This window comes from Medicago sativa, chromosome 6 (genome assembly GCF_051527215.1).
Source record: "Medicago sativa cultivar Bolivia chromosome 6, Bolivia_mono, whole genome shotgun sequence".
Taxonomy (NCBI): Eukaryota; Viridiplantae; Streptophyta; class Magnoliopsida; order Fabales; family Fabaceae; genus Medicago; species Medicago sativa.
In genome coordinates, this window is record NC_140754.1 from 32992845 (window position 1) to 33011088 (window position 18244).

Here is an 18244-nt window from a genome sequence, read left to right on the forward strand (position 1 = left end):
AGTTTATTGTAAAGGGATTGACATACGAATAATAAAATGCAATATATAATTGGTAACGGTGAAAAAAAATAACACGTGATAATCTGTAGTAGACAAAATAAAACACTTCATAAAATGTAAGAAATCTGAAAATATTATAAAAGAAAATTCGGTAATCCTATCAATAATTCGGTAAATAAGAACGATGCATTTTATGAAATTTTAAGAAGTGTACAAAATATTGTAAAAAAAAAAAGGCAAGATGATAGGAACGATACATTTTTTTAGTTTTAAATAAGTGTACAATATATTGTCAAAAAAAAAAAAAAAGGCAAGAGGATAGGAACGATGCATTTTTTTAGTTTTAAATAAGTGTACAAAATATTGTAAAAAAAAAAAAGGCAAGAGGATAGGAACGATGCATTTTTTTAGTTATAAATAAATGTACAAAATATTGTCAAAAAAAAAGGCAAGAGGATAGGAATGAAATTGGTGCGATGCATTTTTTTAGATGGAATTTGTTAGGTTAAATAATTTCAAACCTAATTTGCAAATGAGTGGGAAAAAATTAGTTTAAGTTGCTGCTAACCTAATGCAACATTTTAGAGGGAAATTATTAGGTTAAGTTGTTGTAGACCTAATAAAATTAATAAATAAGGATGCAGCGCACCAATTTAACCTAACAAATTTTCTCTAAAATGTAGCAATCCCTAATATTTCTCCACTGATGAGTTTTTCATTCCTATCCTGTTGTGTCATCGTTTGTATATATCTATTGTTTCTCTAGATTTTTTTTTGACAAGTTGTTGTACACTTATTTAATACGATTACAAACAGAATATGCTAATTTCCATGCAAACTCGGCTACCCTAATTTTTGCAACAACTAAAGCTAGACAATTCCCTCCAAATGATCCACATTAATTGCTAAGTGCTAACGTACTATTTTTTTCCAACATTTCTTCAATTTGAAATTCAAAATTTTTTGTTAGGAACCATGAATTACATTAAATTACATCTATTGCTATACTCCTTGGAAAATACATAGTTCTTCAACCAAGCAGACTTCTTCAAAATAATTAATTCATTGTATAAGATCTCTTCTATTTGGTTGGATATGATATGTATTTGGTTGGAAAAATATATTATTACTTTTAGTAAATATCAATGTGTAATTATTCTTTTTGGAGTTGTACGTGTATAATTTATAAATTTTATTAATTGAAGTGACTTTGTTTTTCATGTTAGTAGAAATTTATAACAATTATTACACGTCAGTTTTTGATGTTTAACTATAAAAGTAATAAATAAAATTGACTCGTGCAACAATATAATATTGTATTCTTTTTATCTTTTTCTTTATAATTTAAAAATAAAATAGAGAGAAGATGCCCCATTAATATATTGTGATAAATAAAATAACATTCTTTAATTGATTAGTTTTTCAAAACTATTATGTCAAATTTGTAAGACAAATTTGATCGTAATATTGTATCTATAATATTCTAATTTGCGTTTATTGATCGATCCATGATCTTACGGGATAAAGAATATTCATTGGTCTTTATTATAGTCGACAAGACCCGTGCATCGCACGGCTTAAAAGTCTAGTATAATTAAAGGTTGTAAAGAAATCGAGATAAGACTTTTTGTACATTTATGTTTTGGTTGATTATTCATAGGTTGCCTGACCTAGTACCGGGACCTGCTTGGGCCATGGTTCTCCCCACACCCCGAGTTTGTGCATTTAACACGTTTTGATAGAAATAACAAACTCATGGACCACTTTTTAGATTATGAAAATTTGGTGTTGTTAATTAGTTAATCAAACTGTAGTTTAGAATAAGTGTTAATTAGTTAAAAACTAATCAGTTAGTTAGTTTTGTATGAGATAACATGAGTAACAATTTTTATTTTACACCGTTCTAAACTCTCTCGTTTCTCTCGTCATTGAGATAAGCATCAAGCTAACATTAACAAACTAGTATCCAAAACCCTTTATGTTTTTGTATATGTGGTAGTTACAAATTTCAGGGTTAGAATCCTCATCTGGTGCAATGATGAAACAATGTCTCCTACGGTACATTACTAGCCTGTGTGTTTTTAGTTAAAACAATCTTGATCGTTCAATTGTGATTAGACAACAGTAGTTGATTACAACACCCTGCTGTATCAGCATAGAATCCTGTTCCTTGCAAAAGCCAAATATGTCCTTAGCTTGTATACATAAGAGAATGAATCTAATATTTTCTTCATCATTTTTTACTTCAACTTTTTAGAACATATATTTGATTTTTAGAAATTTTGAAAAGGATAAAACTTATACATAGTTCTATCCTATATACCGCCAAACTCAGAAAAACGTTATTAAAAAAGATAAAAAGATATATACAAGAGGAGGGGACCAAACTGAAACCCTCGGAAAAAACACAGAAAAATAAACAAAGCCCATCGAAGGGAATCTAATGTTTGGCAAAACCAAAATGTTTTCACAAAGTAACCGAGCATAAATAGTTCAAATGCAACATATAAAGCTTGATCACAAGTCAAACATGAGTATAATGACAGCATCAAGGGGTAAACATGATTTACTCAAACATCTCATGTCCTCTTTCCAAAAAGTGTATGAAGAACATGAGTCAATGCAGTAGAGAGAAATTCAAACCAACATGCACATCCAACCCTCTGTTCATTCTCTGGCATAGCAGGCCATGGAATAGGTTGAGCACATCTGCAGAGGATAATGAAATGTAAAATTCAAAAGTCAATTAAGCAGCCTTCTGTTGAAACACACAACAGATGTATTCACTAAACATAACCATCCACCATGTAAATGTTTCGTTCCAATTTCGGAGAAGTTAAATGTGACATGTTAACCCAAGCCTGGATCCATGAAAACGGGGTTTTACTCTACCTTTTGCGGGTATCCATCAGGCCTGGGTCTAATTGTCATCCCTATAAATATACTTAGAAATTTATAGTTGAAATTTAAATTTAATACCACAGATATTTTATATCAGCATGCATATCAAAAGTAAATCTTACATGTCCTGGTCACGCTCATTGGCTAAAGCAGTTTTGGCAATACAAAGGAATGCATCATCAACATTGAAGTCCTCTTTTGCAGAAGTCTCATAGTAGGGAATATTCCCTTTTGAGGCGCACCATTTCTTTGCTTTCTTCTCAGGAACCTGCATAGAATATAATTAGACTCTTGGGCAAGAGATGAATAATTACATATCTGCAATAGCATTTGCATACCACTCGACTTTTCCCGCCATCAATATCAACTTTGTTTCCAAGCAAAATAAATGGAGAATTCCCATGATTAGAAGCATTTCCCTATGTCACAAAACATTAATCATAACCATGCCTATCTCAAATGGAAATGAGAAACCAAAAGTGAAAAGAAACATGAATGTCCATAATGAAATGAAAGAATAAAAATAACAAAACTTCAACCATAAGACAAGAAAAGTCCATAAAAATTCCATGCTCCATAAAACTCAAAGAAGACAAGAAAAAGACATTCAGACTTCCTAAATAACAAAAAAGACACAGAATGAATCTTTGATTATTGGAATGTGGGTCTTTTGGTTGTGTAGACAACATTTAACAATTCCTCTTCGATTGCTAGCATTTTGCTGGGTTATTCCCTTATTTCTTAATTAGTTCCAATCAGAGATCAAATAAATGTAAGCATTCTGCAAGTCCTTTTCAAACGATAACCACACAAAAACATTCTCCAATCTTAGAACATGTTCGAAAATCAAATGAAAATAAGCAAGAAATGCATAAATTACATTATGTCATATGCTCATGAGTCATGAATCTCCCTCGTAGATGGTAATACATATCCAAACATAATAAAGCTATATGAAAAAATCAAAATCAATTACTTCTGCAATTCTTAATACCATTAAGTTTAAAGTTGCAATTCTGATACACATGTCACATTTCATCAGGCCTGAAGTTAAATGTGACATGTTAACCCAATTCCTAATGTGACATGTCACATTTTTTCATATAACTTAATACCATTAGGAATTGGGTTAACATGTATCAGAAATTAGAAATTAGGAATTAGGAATTAGGAACGGGGTTTTACTCTACCTTTTACTCTACCTTTAAAGCTATATGTTGCAATTCTGATACACATAATGAAATGAGGTTCTATTTTTCCATCATAGTTTCAAAGCAACATATATTCAGATTGTTTCCCATAAATCTCAAATGCAGTCAAAGGAATCAACTTCTTGAAACATATAGCTTAAAAACAAATTATAAGATGGCTTAGTAACAAGGAACAAAATCATAAACATAGAGACAGCATAGTTAACCTTTTTGAGAAAGTCATCGTGCCAGGAATCAAGAATATCAAATGACTCCATACAATTGACATCATAGACAAGAACGCAACAATCAGCTCCTCTATAAAAGTCAGCACAAACACTTTGAAATGTCTCTCTTCCTTCAGTGTCCCATAACTACAATCCCGACACATAAAGCATTAAAATATACACAAACTACATAACACCACTTGATAAAAATAAGAACACTGAAATGCCAATGAACTAGAAAACCTACCTGTAATGTAACGAGTTTGTTATCGATCTGTAATTCTTTAGTAACAAAATCAGCACCTATTGTACCCTTACATTTCAGACTAAACTTCTTCAGTGCATATCTATACAAGTAGTTAATGGCCAAAATATACCGATTGCAAGAAAGGAATGTCCTTGAATAAACATAACTTCATCTAAATCAAATAATCCTAAGTTTTAAATAAACATCAAATTTAAAGAAACTCAACAACACAAAATGTGTATCAACCTAATTGTGTTCCCAAACTCATTAAATGAAAGAGAGCATAAAGAATACCTTTTAGAGTAGTGTTAAATGGCCATAATTTACGAATGATTAAGGATGGTAGTAGTTAGAATAAGAGGAAAATGTAAGGATCACTCCTAGCTGCCTACCAACAATATTCATCGAGTATAACAAGTAGCGTTTTCCATATATTATTTCAAATTATAATAGAAAATAATCGATTCAACTTTTCTGAGGTGAGACAGAGTTTTAAATAAAGTATTAAACTCCGGTTTGAGCTGCAGAATTAGGGTTTTTGATATTTTTGTGCCTGTGATTGAGATCTCCTTTTCCTACAATTTTCAGCAATATCAAGGATAGTGATGAACTGTTACCACAATTTGGCTGCTTTTAAGTGAGACACATAGTTTTAAATAAAGGTCTAAAGACTCCACCATAGCTATGATATTAAGGTTTTAAATTTCTGTGATCAAAATCGAAGCCTCATTTAACTACAATTCTCATTAATATCAATGATCATGATGATCCATTACAGCAATTAGGCTGATTTGAAGTAAGACATAATGTTTAAAATATTGCAGTTGAAGTATATGACTACAATCTAAGCTGCGAAATTAGGGTTTTTGATTTATGTGTGATTGTAGTTGAGACTGCATTTGATCAAAATCCTCCATAATATCAAAGATTGCAACAAAACCACGACAGATTTAGCGCAATATAAAACCTATTCAAGTGGTACACTCTATAATTCCACATTCTACTCAATACGATGAATCCCAAATGAAATAAAAAACACTAATACAAAAATCTTGCAAATGAAGCAATTAATAAAAATTTAATCGGCTACCAAATGAGAAATTTTAAAGGATACTGATTCATCAAAGATGTTTTTCCAACCCTAAGAAAAATTAAAAAATAGAGTTAGACAAAAGGGAAAGGGAGAAAAGTATCCGTAAAATGAAGTTTATGCACGTACCCACTGTCTCCTAGAACGATAACTTTGAGCAATGTTCTTCTACGTAGTGCCATCGATTAACTTTGGATTAGAAAGGAAAATACTTGTTGGGGGGTTTTGTATATAGTTGCAGAAATGAATTGTGGATCGAGGTTTGAGAGTTTTAATAGGCGAGAGAGAAAGTTGACAGTGGATAAAAATAAGGGAAAAGGGGCACCAAATTCGATTAATATGTCTTTTGTCACCTGCACTGTTTAACTAGAGCAGACACTTCTATCACATTCGACACCCTCTTATTCTCCCTTTTTTTCACTGTAGTGAAAAAGTTGTGGATTTTAAAATTTACACATTAGGTACATATTTCTTGCTATCATAGTTATCTCGATCATGTCAATAATATATTAAGCTACTATTGAATCCTAAGTACATAGTAGTCAATAAAAAATTAACAAAGATCAGAATATGGTATACTTAGATTACCCAAGTTTTTGATTTAAGAGCAAGAACTGTCAAATGGTGTTAGCGACTCTTGTTGAGGAGAATGTCTCCAAAAGAAGGTAGTTGTTTGCTATCTTTTATCATTGTTGATGCGACTATTCTAAATTTTGTTTGGTCTGAAAGTGGGTCTAATTGTATAGGTAAACACTGACGAGGAACATAAATTATCGAGTGAAAATTTGAGGAGGAGGGTTTTGGAAACCTTAGAATCGATCATCATACCCTCGGAAGTTGTATGCATTGTAATTTCTGGCCAACAAACACAACAAGAAGGCGATGCACAAGTTCATGTCTTTATTAACATATTCCTAAGCTCCTCTTTGTTCTCCTGAATAGTCTTAATATGATCAAAACCATGATTAACTTAATCATATTGGTCCTTGAATCCCAAGTATCCCCTTGAAAGGTCACTTATAGGCAAGATGCTTGAAGACTTCTTTCTATTTGAGAAGCACAAATTAGAAGAACCCAAACAATATGATATATTTGTGAGGCTTCCAATTTCATCTACATTCATTTGGATGTCACATTGTAGTACCGCTTCAATATGATTCAGATCTTCCCTAATCGCTGAAGAAGCTGGGGAGCGAGGTCCATCATCACCAAAGTATCAATCCAATATCTCAAGAGTCATAGCAAGGAAAGGGGAACCTTTCTGTATAAGGTCCAATGACGAATCTTCTTTATGAATAGATGAATTAACAACCCTAAGAGTCAAGTTGAAAGAGAGACATTGAATCCCTCCTAAAATCATATCCATCCTGACTTTGGTGTTGGTGCATCAAGCTCAGAATGTTACACATCACTTCATAAGAGGCAACCCACGTTGGTTGATTATTATTAATTAGCATCCCTTATTTTGTTAAATGTTTTAGTTTAATAATACTTTTGCTTGAATGATGGGATTCTCATACTTGCGGTTAGTACGTGAGGTTTGGAGTGGGGAGGAGGAGGTGGTGTTCCAAAATCTTTGGAAGAGTAAGGCACCGTCAAAGGTTTTGGCATTCTCGTGGACCTTAATTCTTGATCGCATTCCAACCAAGGTTAATCTTTTGAGAAGACATCTTTTGGCAGTTGAAGACTCTAAGAGGTGTGTGTTTTGTGGGCTTTGATAAGTCGTAGTTTTTCGTGTTTTTAGCATTCAAATTCAATAAAGTTTTGTTAGTTTTAATCCTAGTTTAGAGCTATTTTACTACAAACACTTTGGTTTTATTTCAGGTTGAAGTACAAGCAAGAAAGGATAAAAAAAAAGGCATGAAGAAGGTGGTAAACAGAAAAAAAAAAACAGGGTCCGTGCGTTTTAGCGTGTCCTAGGATCCAGACCGTGCGTTTTATTGTGCCCTGTGTGATAGAAGCTGAAAAGTGCACGGTCTGAAGCCTAGACCGTCCGTTTTCTGTCCTCTTAAAGACTTTGTCTTCCATGCTCTTCACGCTTTGTCTTTCTTCCTTATCAAGTTTTATTGAGTTCCAACCTTAAGCATTATTCAGCCCACTTTTATTACAACAAAAGAACTGCAAACAAAGAAACTTGGAGGCAGCGTATAGGTAACGAGCATCTCGCATTTCTAAAAAACACTCATAAACATAACATAAACTTATGTCTTGGGACTAATTAAAACAAATTTTTCCCACATTTTTTACTACAACTTAAATAAAACAAAGTCAAACAACAAAATGTGCAGTGTTTCAAGCTCATAAATCTCCTTTATTCTTGAAACTAAAATTTAACTCTTGAAGATTGAGTCTAAAATCTCATTCTAGGTTCCCATCATACTATCAAGCACTCGAATTATATGTATCTCAAGGTTGATGGAACCTGGCCTTGCCCTTTCACAAGGTTGCATCTCTAACCCTGAGATTTCTGAGATTTCAACCGAGTATTGACACAAAATAATTTGGTACAAAAACTCACTTTTCTGAAGTGTAATCATTTGGTACAAAAACTCACTTTTCTGAGATTTCCTTTATATCCATTTCCAACCTATCTTTTTAAGCTTCCTGAGATTTCAACCGAGTATTGACACAAAATAATTTGGTACAAAAACTCACTTTTCTGAAGTGTAATCATTTGTTGATTATTGAGCAAACTTTTCTTTTCATCCACAGTCGCAAATTAAGCAATCTTGGCAGGTGATACAATGTGGATTATGGCACTCTGCCTAAGTATGGTTGAATCGACTATTGAGTTTCACAACAAACAATAGATCTCTGGCCAGAATTTTCCTTAATAATTGCCTGAGAACAAGGACATAAGTCTCTCGTTCTGGCATCAAATATCAATGATGGACCAAATTTCTTCAGTAGAATATGAGTCCATTCGAATGATATCCGGATCATGGTGGAAAGATCTTAGGACTTGGTGTAAGTTGAGGCCTTCAAGACAAGACCAGTGTGTGCTACTTTTGAAATGTCTTTGAAAGTCTCCAACCTACATGGTTGCTGGTCTCATGAGTTGGTCTTTGTCGTGTGTTATTTTTTAATGGGATTTATATTTATTTTTACAAAATTTCTCTGTTCTTTAACTATCTTGATTTTATGTGTATATTTTTTTCCTCTTATGTTTAGAAGAACATTAATAAAGCTCTTCTAACCACATGCTTTATACTCAATTCATGAAAACTTATAGGAGTATGATATTTTACCTTCAATACTCTACCAACACGTCTGATTGAATGTGTTTCCAATGTCCGACTTTGAATCTTCCGGTTGAAGGTATTTTCAGCTTTTCATACCAACACAGTAGTGACATATGTGATTATATCCAATTTAATTAATTTTTTACATTTCATTTGATGAGTATTTGTTTTGCTGTTATTTTGTCACTAAGCATCTTTTCATTACTTACCTTATTTCCATTATCACACTCTTGCATGTCACCTAGCCTCATCAAGACATCAAACTCAACATCATCTAGACATTGTTCGACTTTCAACATTTAACATACCAAAATGATTTTAAAACTATTTTTTTTCTTTACTTTTGGAGGCTTACAAGAAAGTAATTGGTGTCGTTGGATGTGACCAATATATTCTATGTACCCTCTGATTGAATCAACTCCAATACCATATTTAGTTCTAAGTAGTACGTCTGATAAGGGAATTTATTTTTTGTCTAAAACCTTTAATAATTCAGATGTATACCACATGATTCATCATCATAATGTTATTAAAACTATTTTATCAAATTCTTCAATCAAAATTCTTAGCACTTTACTTCCTTTTGGCCATTGGATGATTGTGTGTGGGTGCACAATAACTAGACAGAATTCTAACACTGAATCATATGCATGTCTTAGGAGATGGCTTGGGAAAAAAGTAAATGAATACTGGGAAAAAAATATCGATTCACTTCGTTTGATAAAACTTTTATTTCGAAAGTATCATCATTTATTAAATATCATTAAATTCTAGTAATTCATTTATTATATATTATATTAGGTTGTTTCAAAAAATTGAATTGTATATAACAATAACTTAATTAGTAATGGGAATGGTTCATGACCTCTTACTCTTCATTTACCTAATAATTTTGCTGAACTTTACTTTTAATTCTTCGTTAAGACAAGGAGGAGAGTTGTGTCTACAAACCAGATTGTGACTAGGTGCAATGTGACAAATTAAGAAAGCAGAGAATTTTACTTCCCACCTTTGACAGCTGAGAATTGCCTTTGCAATGATGAACTAATACGCATTCCACATTCACATCTATGTTTGAGTAAATTGTTACTGATTATTCGTTGTTCCTCTCTCTCTCTCTCTCTCTCTCTCTCTCTCTCTCTCTCTCTCTCTCTCTCTGAGTCTTTCAGAGAGAGAGATCAGTAAGTGGAATGTGGAATGAATAATCGGTCACAATTTATTCAAACAAATATGAGAATGTGGAATGTGTATAGCATATACCATTGCAATTCTAAGCTATCAAAGGTGGGAGGTAAAATTCTCCACTTTCCGCATTGATCACATTGCACCCACTCACAGTTTGGTTTGTAGACACATCTATCCTCCTTTTCCTAAGAAAGAAATAAAAGTAAAGTTCAACAAAATTCGTAGGTCAATGAAGAATAAGAGGACAAGAACCACTTACGGTACCAATAAAGTTACTGTTATCAATTTCAATTATTTTAAGAAACCTAATTGATAATTCGGAAAGAAAACTCACATTCAATCCTAAATATATTACAAGAATTTGTCGATTTTTAATAAATAAATTATGATACAATTGAAAGAATAGTTTTACCAAACAAAGTGAATCAAAATTTTATCCCATTATTCATCTACTTATTTCTCAAGAAACCACACAAGACATGCATATGCTTCATAGTCTTGGAATCCCTACTTGTTATTGTGAACCCACACACAACTATCTTGATCATCCTATGCCAAAAAGGAAGTAAAGTTCTAAGCATTTTGATTGAAGATTTTGATAAAATAATTTTAATATCAAGATGATGAATCATGGAGAGTCCCCTATCAACAATCCAGAAACATAAAGCATTGTAAAATACACAATCTACATTGTTTGCAACCACAAAGGATCGTTGTTTGTGGACATCGGAATATCTTATCAGGAGATGACCATAGATCAATTCCTGGGTCTAATATACTATTATTTGCAAGGCAAATGTTAACTTCTTGTGCCCTCAAGGGCACATGTTAAGGAATTCATTATAGAAATATACACATCAAAAGTCGTGTAGTAAACTTCTAAAAAGTTAAAATATCATGTTTTCCAATACAAAGTTGTTTTTTTTGGATTCTTTAACATGTGCCCTTAGGGCACAAGTTAACATGACCCTATTTGCAATATATAAAGCAACTAATACTAGTTTGGAGAGTGGCAGCAAGACACACAACTAAGGACAAAAAGAAAGATAATATATATGCCTGTCAATAGAATTTTCGACTAAAAAAGAGATCACCTGGAATCAACAGCGAGCATTCTTTCCGGGAGATCCCTTATCTGTCCAGGATTAGATCTGTGATAGGAAAAAACCTATGACAATGCATCACAAAAAATGAGAAAGCTTAATGGGGATATAAAGCTAAATTGTTTTCCAAAAAAATGTAAAAACATGTAGTTCATAATTTGTAATAATAGTTAATATACTATAATGATACACTTATAAACCAAACTGAAAATACAACAAAAATAATATGCAGTACCAATCATGATTTCATATTGACGAAACATAATGTCGTTAAATGGCAGTTATATACCGTTGGATCATAGCGGAATATGGACAAACCGTCATTGTAAAAAATCTGCTATGGTTGTGCTATAGATTGCATCGCGGACTTTTAACAATTCGCTATTTCCTGCTATCCGCGATTAACAATGCGCGATACAACAAAATCTTTGATGATACCAAAAACAGGCTTATCACAAAACAGTTTGAACATTCCCATCCTCATCAATCACCACAAAGATATCTCCTGAAATCATCACAAACAAATAACAGTAAAAACTACAAAACCAATTCAATTTAATTACAGTAACCATGTATTAATTGGGTTTAGGTTCCAAAATTCAGTAGAATGATGCAAACCTAACTCAATAAAAGTGGGAAAAGGGGGGATAGAGAAAAACCTTGCCGAAAACAACCTTGTTTGAGGAAGGAGGTTGCTCTGAATTTTTGGGAGACAACTGAATTAGGGTTGTTATGAGAGAAGTTGGGAGGGTTTGTAACAATAACAAGACGTATTCAGTTTATTTTGAGGGAACGGCGTATTCAGTTAATGAGGTGTATAATACTTTAAAAAAAATAGCCCAAATCATCATAGTAGTTATTGAAAGTTCCATAATGAAGGAGTCAAAGTTAAACCCCCCATCACGGTACATATGGTTCAACAATACTTGAGCAAGTATTTGTGGAGAAATTAGGCAATTTTCAGTGCATTTTTGTATTTATAACAAAAATTTGACAAGTTGTAATAGAGAAATCAGTTGGATAACAAGATTGGGAATAACTCCAAACTAACATAGCTTTAGGGAAATCACGAAGAGTATGCAAGTCATTTTCCACCATAGCTGCCCGACACCTATAACACATTGTATTACTTGTAATATGTCTTAATTCTCTAAAAGCATTTGTAGGAAGACTACCATGCATCACTAACCAACAAAAATGTTGAAGACTCTCCGATATGTGATCAAGCCAAAGCCATTTCCATCAAATAGTAGATTGAACATGTAGATTGGAAGAGTGATCAAGCAAACTGTAGGCATGGCTGGCCGAGTAAGTACCATATGGGGAACTCCTCCAAATGAGCTTGTCATCAATATCATTGTCAAGAATAATGTTGCGAAAACACTCTTCATAGAATGCAGGGAGTTGAGTATTGAGAATTTTGAAGTTCCACTCCCCATTTTCAACAAGATTTGTAAGGTGAAGCTCAGTGTTGCTGATATGAACATAGGGTACCACCTTGCAAAGATAAGTATTGTTTATCCATTTATCATACCAGATAGAGACATGGCCTCTACCAACCCGCTTTTACGATAGCATGCCAAATACAAGAATCTCCTTGTTTAAAGGAAGTGTGCAGAATATGTATATTGGACAAATATTTAACCTTTCAACATCTCGACCCAAACCTTTTGAGGTTTGTGCAAAATATCCCAAATATGTTTGTAGAGCAAGGATGTATTAGAGTGTCTAATGGTATGAACTCCTGAACCTCCATGATGTTTGGGTTTCAATAAAGTTTTCCAATTAACCCAATGACAATAATTTCTGCCCCAAATGATAGATCGAACAATAACATCCATATTATCACAAATACCAGAGGGAAGCCAACAATTCTACATAGAGTAAATAGGCATGGAAGTCACCACACTTTTAGCTAAAGTGGCACGACCAGGTCTTCTCAAGAGATTCATTTTCCAACCAGCCAGTCTACCATTAATCTTGTCTAACATAAAGTGAAAATCTGAGTTCATAACTCTTCCAGCAAGCATATGAATCCCAAGGTACTTACCCAACTGAGTAGCATGTATTGAGAAAGTAAAACTGTAACAGAAAAGAGAGAGAGAAGAAAGAAATATGGAAGAAAATAGAGAATATCATTGAATGAATTGGTGAAGACAATGCTTACAGTTATTTATAGTTCAACTATATGAGTACCATACTAAGCTAGCATGTACATCACACATGTGATTGTACCCTAAGCTCTAACTAACTTGTAGTTTGTTACAGCTATGAAAACTAGCCTAGGGTTTTAGTTAGCTTGCGCTGCAAGTAACTGTTGTGTAGTGTGTTCCTCTTCCTTATCTTTGATCATCTGAGTTTCTATACTTTCCATGTTATTCTTCAATATCCTCCCACAAGCTGAAGCATGATAGATATTGATCATGCCAAGCTTGGAAACAAAGGAGTGAAACTTTGGAGGTGGCAAAGGTTTGGTGAGGAAGTCTGCAAGTTGTTCTTCAGTAGGTATAGGAAGCAACCTGAGTATTCCTTTTTGCACCTTTTCTCTGACAAGATGGCAGTCTATTTCCAAATGTTTAGTCCTCTCATGAAACACTGGATTGGAGGCTATATGAATTGCACTCTGACTGTCACAATATAACACAGGTTGTTTTGTACATGTGATTTGTAAATCCTTCAAAAGATAGAGAAGCCACTGTAATTCACATGTCCCAGTGGAAAGTGCTCTATACTCTGCCTCTGAAGATGACCTGGAAACAGTTGCCTGTTTCTTTGCACGCCATGAAATCAAGGATGAACCTAAGAAGAAACAGAAGCCTGTTGTTGATCTTCTAGAGTCAATACACCCAGCCCAGTCAGCATCAACATAACCAAGGATTTGTAGGTCAGATTGTCTAGGAAAGAATAATCCAAGTCCAGGGTTTTGTTTTAAATATCTGATGACTCTACAAGCAGCTTTGTAGTGTGATCTGATGACTCTACAAGCAGCTTTGTAGTGTGAAATAGTGAGCTCTGATACCATATTAGAAATGGTGGTTGGGCCTAACACAACCCCACAAAACCGGCTTGTGAGGTGAGGATTGCCCCCACTTATAAACAAATTGTCAGGCCAACTCCTAACCGATGTGGGACTCTTAGCACACCCCCTCACGCTCAGGATTACACATCTGAAGCGTGAACATAATGACGGGTGGCCCGATAACGGAAACCTGATAACAGGTGGCCCAAAGAATCGTGAAGAGGCTCTGATACCATATTGAGAAAGTAAAACTGTAACAGAAAAGAGAGAGAGAAGAAAGAAATATGGAAGAAAATAGAGAATATCATTGAATGAATTGGTGAAGACAATGCTTACAGTTATTTATAGTTCAACTATATGAGTACCATACTAAGCTAGCATGTACATCACACATGTGATTGTACCCTAAGCTCTAACTAACTTGTAGTTTGTTACAGCTATGAAAACTAGCCTAGGGTTTTAGTTAGCTTGCGCTGCAAGTAACTGTTGTGTAGTGTGTTCCTCTTCCTTATCTTTGATCATCTGAGTTTCTATACTTTCCATGTTATTCTTCAATAGCATGACTAAAGTGAAGAAGCGATACTCAAAATTTTGTATCGTAGTTTGAGGCACATTGGCAAAAGTAATGAATTTAAACTTTGAATATTGATCTTCAAGCCAGATGCTGAACCGAATTGTTGAATCACATTGGCCGAATTAAATGAATTTAGACTTCATCGACTTAACTACAAGTTTCTTTTATGGAGTTCATCTTGAAACAATGATTTTGTTTAGTGCAGTTATGAATGCAATAGTTGTTCACATTTATTCACGAAGATTAATCTTTTAGTTATTTGTTAATTTATTTGCAAAATTGTGTCTTCACTAGTCGTAGCATTTATAATCAATATATAAATGATAATTTGACAAATTACATATACCATACATCGCGAGGGGGTGAAAACTTTACTAAACTACAAATATGTTTCAAATGATACGATCTAAAATCATTTTCAATTGTAATACTAATATCCATGGTTGTCAAGATCGCGCTTTAAATCTCAAGATCGTACGATCTTGCGATTCAACGTGCCTCTGACTCCAATAAAGAATGAGTTGATCAAAGTGAACACATTCATTTAAAGAATAATGAATAAAACTAATAAAGTCAATGTTGTTATTTACACTCCTATGACTTCATGGAGATAACACATGCTGCAGTAAATAGTGCCTCTTTTCCAATGGACAGTATCTCCATATTCCTACATTAAGACAGAAAACTAATTTGAACTTTTCCGGTAAACTAAACAAAATGTTTTCGATAGTTTATATATGAAAAGTCTGGATTTTCAGGATCCGTTCAAAATTCAAAGTTTTGACATAGATAATTCAAGCATTGAAGCAAGCAACATTGTTTAAGTAGAACCAAGGAAGCGACTTAAACGTTATAATTCTGAAAATGGTTTTCTTACCCATCTGTGCTTCTCAAACTCTCAAAAGCAGATATAAACGCCCGGCACAAATCTACAAGAGCACTGTTTGACAATATTGACAATTGAGCCTGAAAACCAAGAAAAATCCTTATAAAAGCACCTCATACAGATTTTGATCAGTAATAATAGAAAATAAACAAAACATAGAAATGGAAATAAAGGAATAACGACAGGTACATGAAAACCATGAGCCAAAAGCAATTGAACTACATCTGCACCAATTTTCTTTATTATGTTCTTAGTTCTAGTCTTATTTGAAAAGCATTTCAAAGCCCCATCAAATGTTGTATCTTCGGTAACTCCACTTGATCGACGAGTGCGAGCAGAAGGCTACAAATTTTGTACAAAACAAAGTCAAGAGATTATCAAAAGCCGATGTCATAGTAGTAGTACCAAATAGAGTCTCCCTTTAAGAACAAAGAAAATATGAAAGTTTTCAAAAAGTATTACCTTAGGTATGTATTTCCAAAGATATTGCACAACTATTTCCGTCTTCCATTTAGGCTCACTGAACGTCTACATCAGTTCTCATGGAATCAGATGAAACTGTTAATAACAAGATAACTTCTATGAAATATGACTTAACATGGGAATATTGGAAACATTGACTGACTAAAACATAAGTCAAATGTATCGAAGGATTCGGGAGTCACCTTAAAGAAACGAGGGATATTATCTTTGTTGTAAGCCAGTTCATCCAGAATTATGTCCACCAAAGGTGTTCTGCACAAAGCATGCATTTAAGGAAACATGAAAATTAAACTGAAAGGAGTGACATTGTAAATCAAATTGAAGAAACAAACTACCTTGGACCGTCTGATCTTGAAGTATTGCCTTCAATATCTGCTTTCTTTTTAGACATATCAAGGGCCATAATCTAAAATCATCCACAATGTCAGCAGACGTATAAGAGTTAATTGAAGTTTTCTTATATAAAACAACAAACAAAATTAGTCACGAACTTACCATCACCAAAAGTTTCTCTATAGAGACACGCGAGTTCTTCAATACTTCAGCTAAAGCAAGAGATAATGCAGTATTGCTTTTATGAAAATTATCATTTTCAAGAGGTTGAGATAGTAGACAGGTAACTTCAATGCAATTTTTCATCAAGCTTTTGTAGTTCATTTTCCGAGATCCCTGTAAAAAACTATATGAGATATGGCAGAGTAATCAAGGTGCATAAGATCTCATCAAAGTCTTGCGGTGAACCCATTACCAGTAACATGTTGAGCAAAGACTTCTTCTGAAAGTTCCAGTTCATGGTGGCTGCAACAGAACAGTTACTTAGAACTTACTAGTTTAAGGAATGGCAAAAACAAAAATTTCATTCAACTTCATACACACCATTACGAGGTAGAAAATCGCTTTCAAGCACAATGATGAGATATTGAAAGAGTAACAAGCTCTGCAGAAGCTGCAAAATTACACAGAAATCAAGCATATTTTGTTACAAACAGCACTTAACCACATGTAGATTGAAAATATAGCTAAAAAGTATATGGCATCAATATATTATGACTTCTATTAGTTTTATTCCATATCTGTTGCAGAATCACTGGTGCGTCTTAATTCTTACAAAACTCTAGAAAAAATGTACAGAAATGGTTGATTGGTGGACAAACCTGCATGCCTTTTGCTTGAAAGTTGGAGTCAGTTAAAGTTTCAGCGAGCTCTTGAATCAGGAGATGAAAGCTCTAACGTAAATAAAGAGAGCCGAATATCAAATTGCAATTTGAAAGAAAAACAGTTAAGAAAACCGTGCAGCAACTGAATATTATAAACAAGGGCATTACTCAGAGCTGGCATGAATACAACATGTGAAACAATGGCATATGCGATTTGCGGTATCACTAGTACATTAATTTCACCATCTGCAATTTCATTGAACTGGTATTTTGAAGGAAAAAAAATCGGAATTTTAAAAGCAAGGAAACAAGTTCTTTTTCATAAAACTAATGAAAGATATGTTGTTCAGTTAAACCAATTAACTAAACTAAGGACGGTAAAAAGTGAACGTGACCGCGAATAGAGAAACTAACTCACAGAGGGATCGAGAGGTCCACCAGACTGATTGTCACTTGCTCCACTAACAACAGCGGCATTATCTAAACCAAGAATAAGCGGAGACCACGCCTAGCAGAAAATATTTTACATTTCAAAACATGTTCAACCAGTATCCCATATTGCCGATTGATACACGAGTGTAGAACAAAAAAACAACATATTGAGATTATTTGTAGTCATTCATACCTCTTCCGCCACAACCAATTTCGGTGGAGAGTTAGATGATGATAGAGAATCATCCTCCTCTGATAAATACGCTCGAGGGAAGTGCTAAACCAGGAAGGAAAAAAATACACATTTGAGTAACGACATTAGTTACATTTAAGACGCGTGATTATAAAGGGGAAAGGAAAACCTTGGAAATCACGTACCTTTTCCAAATCAACCAGAAGCTTATGACATGCCATTATCAACTGTAATGACTTCACAGTCCTCAGCATATGGAAGACTACCCCAAATATTTTTCTACACAATTTTAAATATATTCATATACTCAATGCA

At 33.7% G+C, this 18244-nt stretch overlaps 2 protein-coding genes across 2 annotated transcripts; both read right to left on the reverse strand.

Annotated features, from left to right (window-relative positions):
• Window positions 1–2579: 2579 nt before the first annotated feature.
• Window positions 2580–5837, reverse strand: LOC146914622 (ras-related protein Rab7-like). The gene is made up of 7 exons (XM_085721098.1): window positions 5785–5837; window positions 5680–5706; window positions 4566–4665; window positions 4319–4465; window positions 3240–3320; window positions 3024–3169; window positions 2580–2709 (listed from the first exon to the last, which is right to left on the reverse strand). The coding sequence occupies exons 1-7, from the start codon at window positions 5835–5837 to the stop codon at window positions 2580–2582; spliced, it is 684 nt and encodes a 227-aa protein (XP_085577224.1).
• A 9284-nt stretch (window positions 5838–15121) lies between these two features.
• LOC146914623 (negative regulator of systemic acquired resistance SNI1-like) lies at window positions 15122–18222 on the reverse strand (the record flags this gene model as incomplete). The annotated part of the gene is made up of 13 exons (XM_085721099.1): window positions 15122–15445; window positions 15656–15744; window positions 15854–16006; window positions 16127–16192; window positions 16330–16399; window positions 16483–16553; window positions 16643–16816; window positions 16896–16945; window positions 17024–17093; window positions 17302–17373; window positions 17723–17812; window positions 17930–18013; window positions 18115–18222. Coding segments are annotated over 13 exons (1170 nt in total), but the record flags the coding sequence as incomplete, so codon positions are not given.
• Between the last annotated feature and the right edge of the window lie 22 nt (window positions 18223–18244).

What these genes read in the sequence shown, in the direction of transcription:
- LOC146914622 (XM_085721098.1), bottom strand. Translation starts at nt 5,837, where the DNA reads ATGGCACTACGTAGAAGAACATTGCTCAAAGTTATCGTTCTAGGAGAC. An exon ending in ATCGTTCTAGGAGACAGTGG is followed by an intron (nt 5,707 to 5,784) that starts GTACGTGCATAA and finishes AATTTTTCTTAG; the next exon opens with GGTTGGAAAAACATCTTTGA. An exon ending in AATGAGCGTGACCAGGACAT is followed by an intron (nt 2,710 to 3,023) that starts GTAAGATTTACT and finishes TATCCTCTGCAG; the next exon opens with ATGTGCTCAACCTATTCCAT.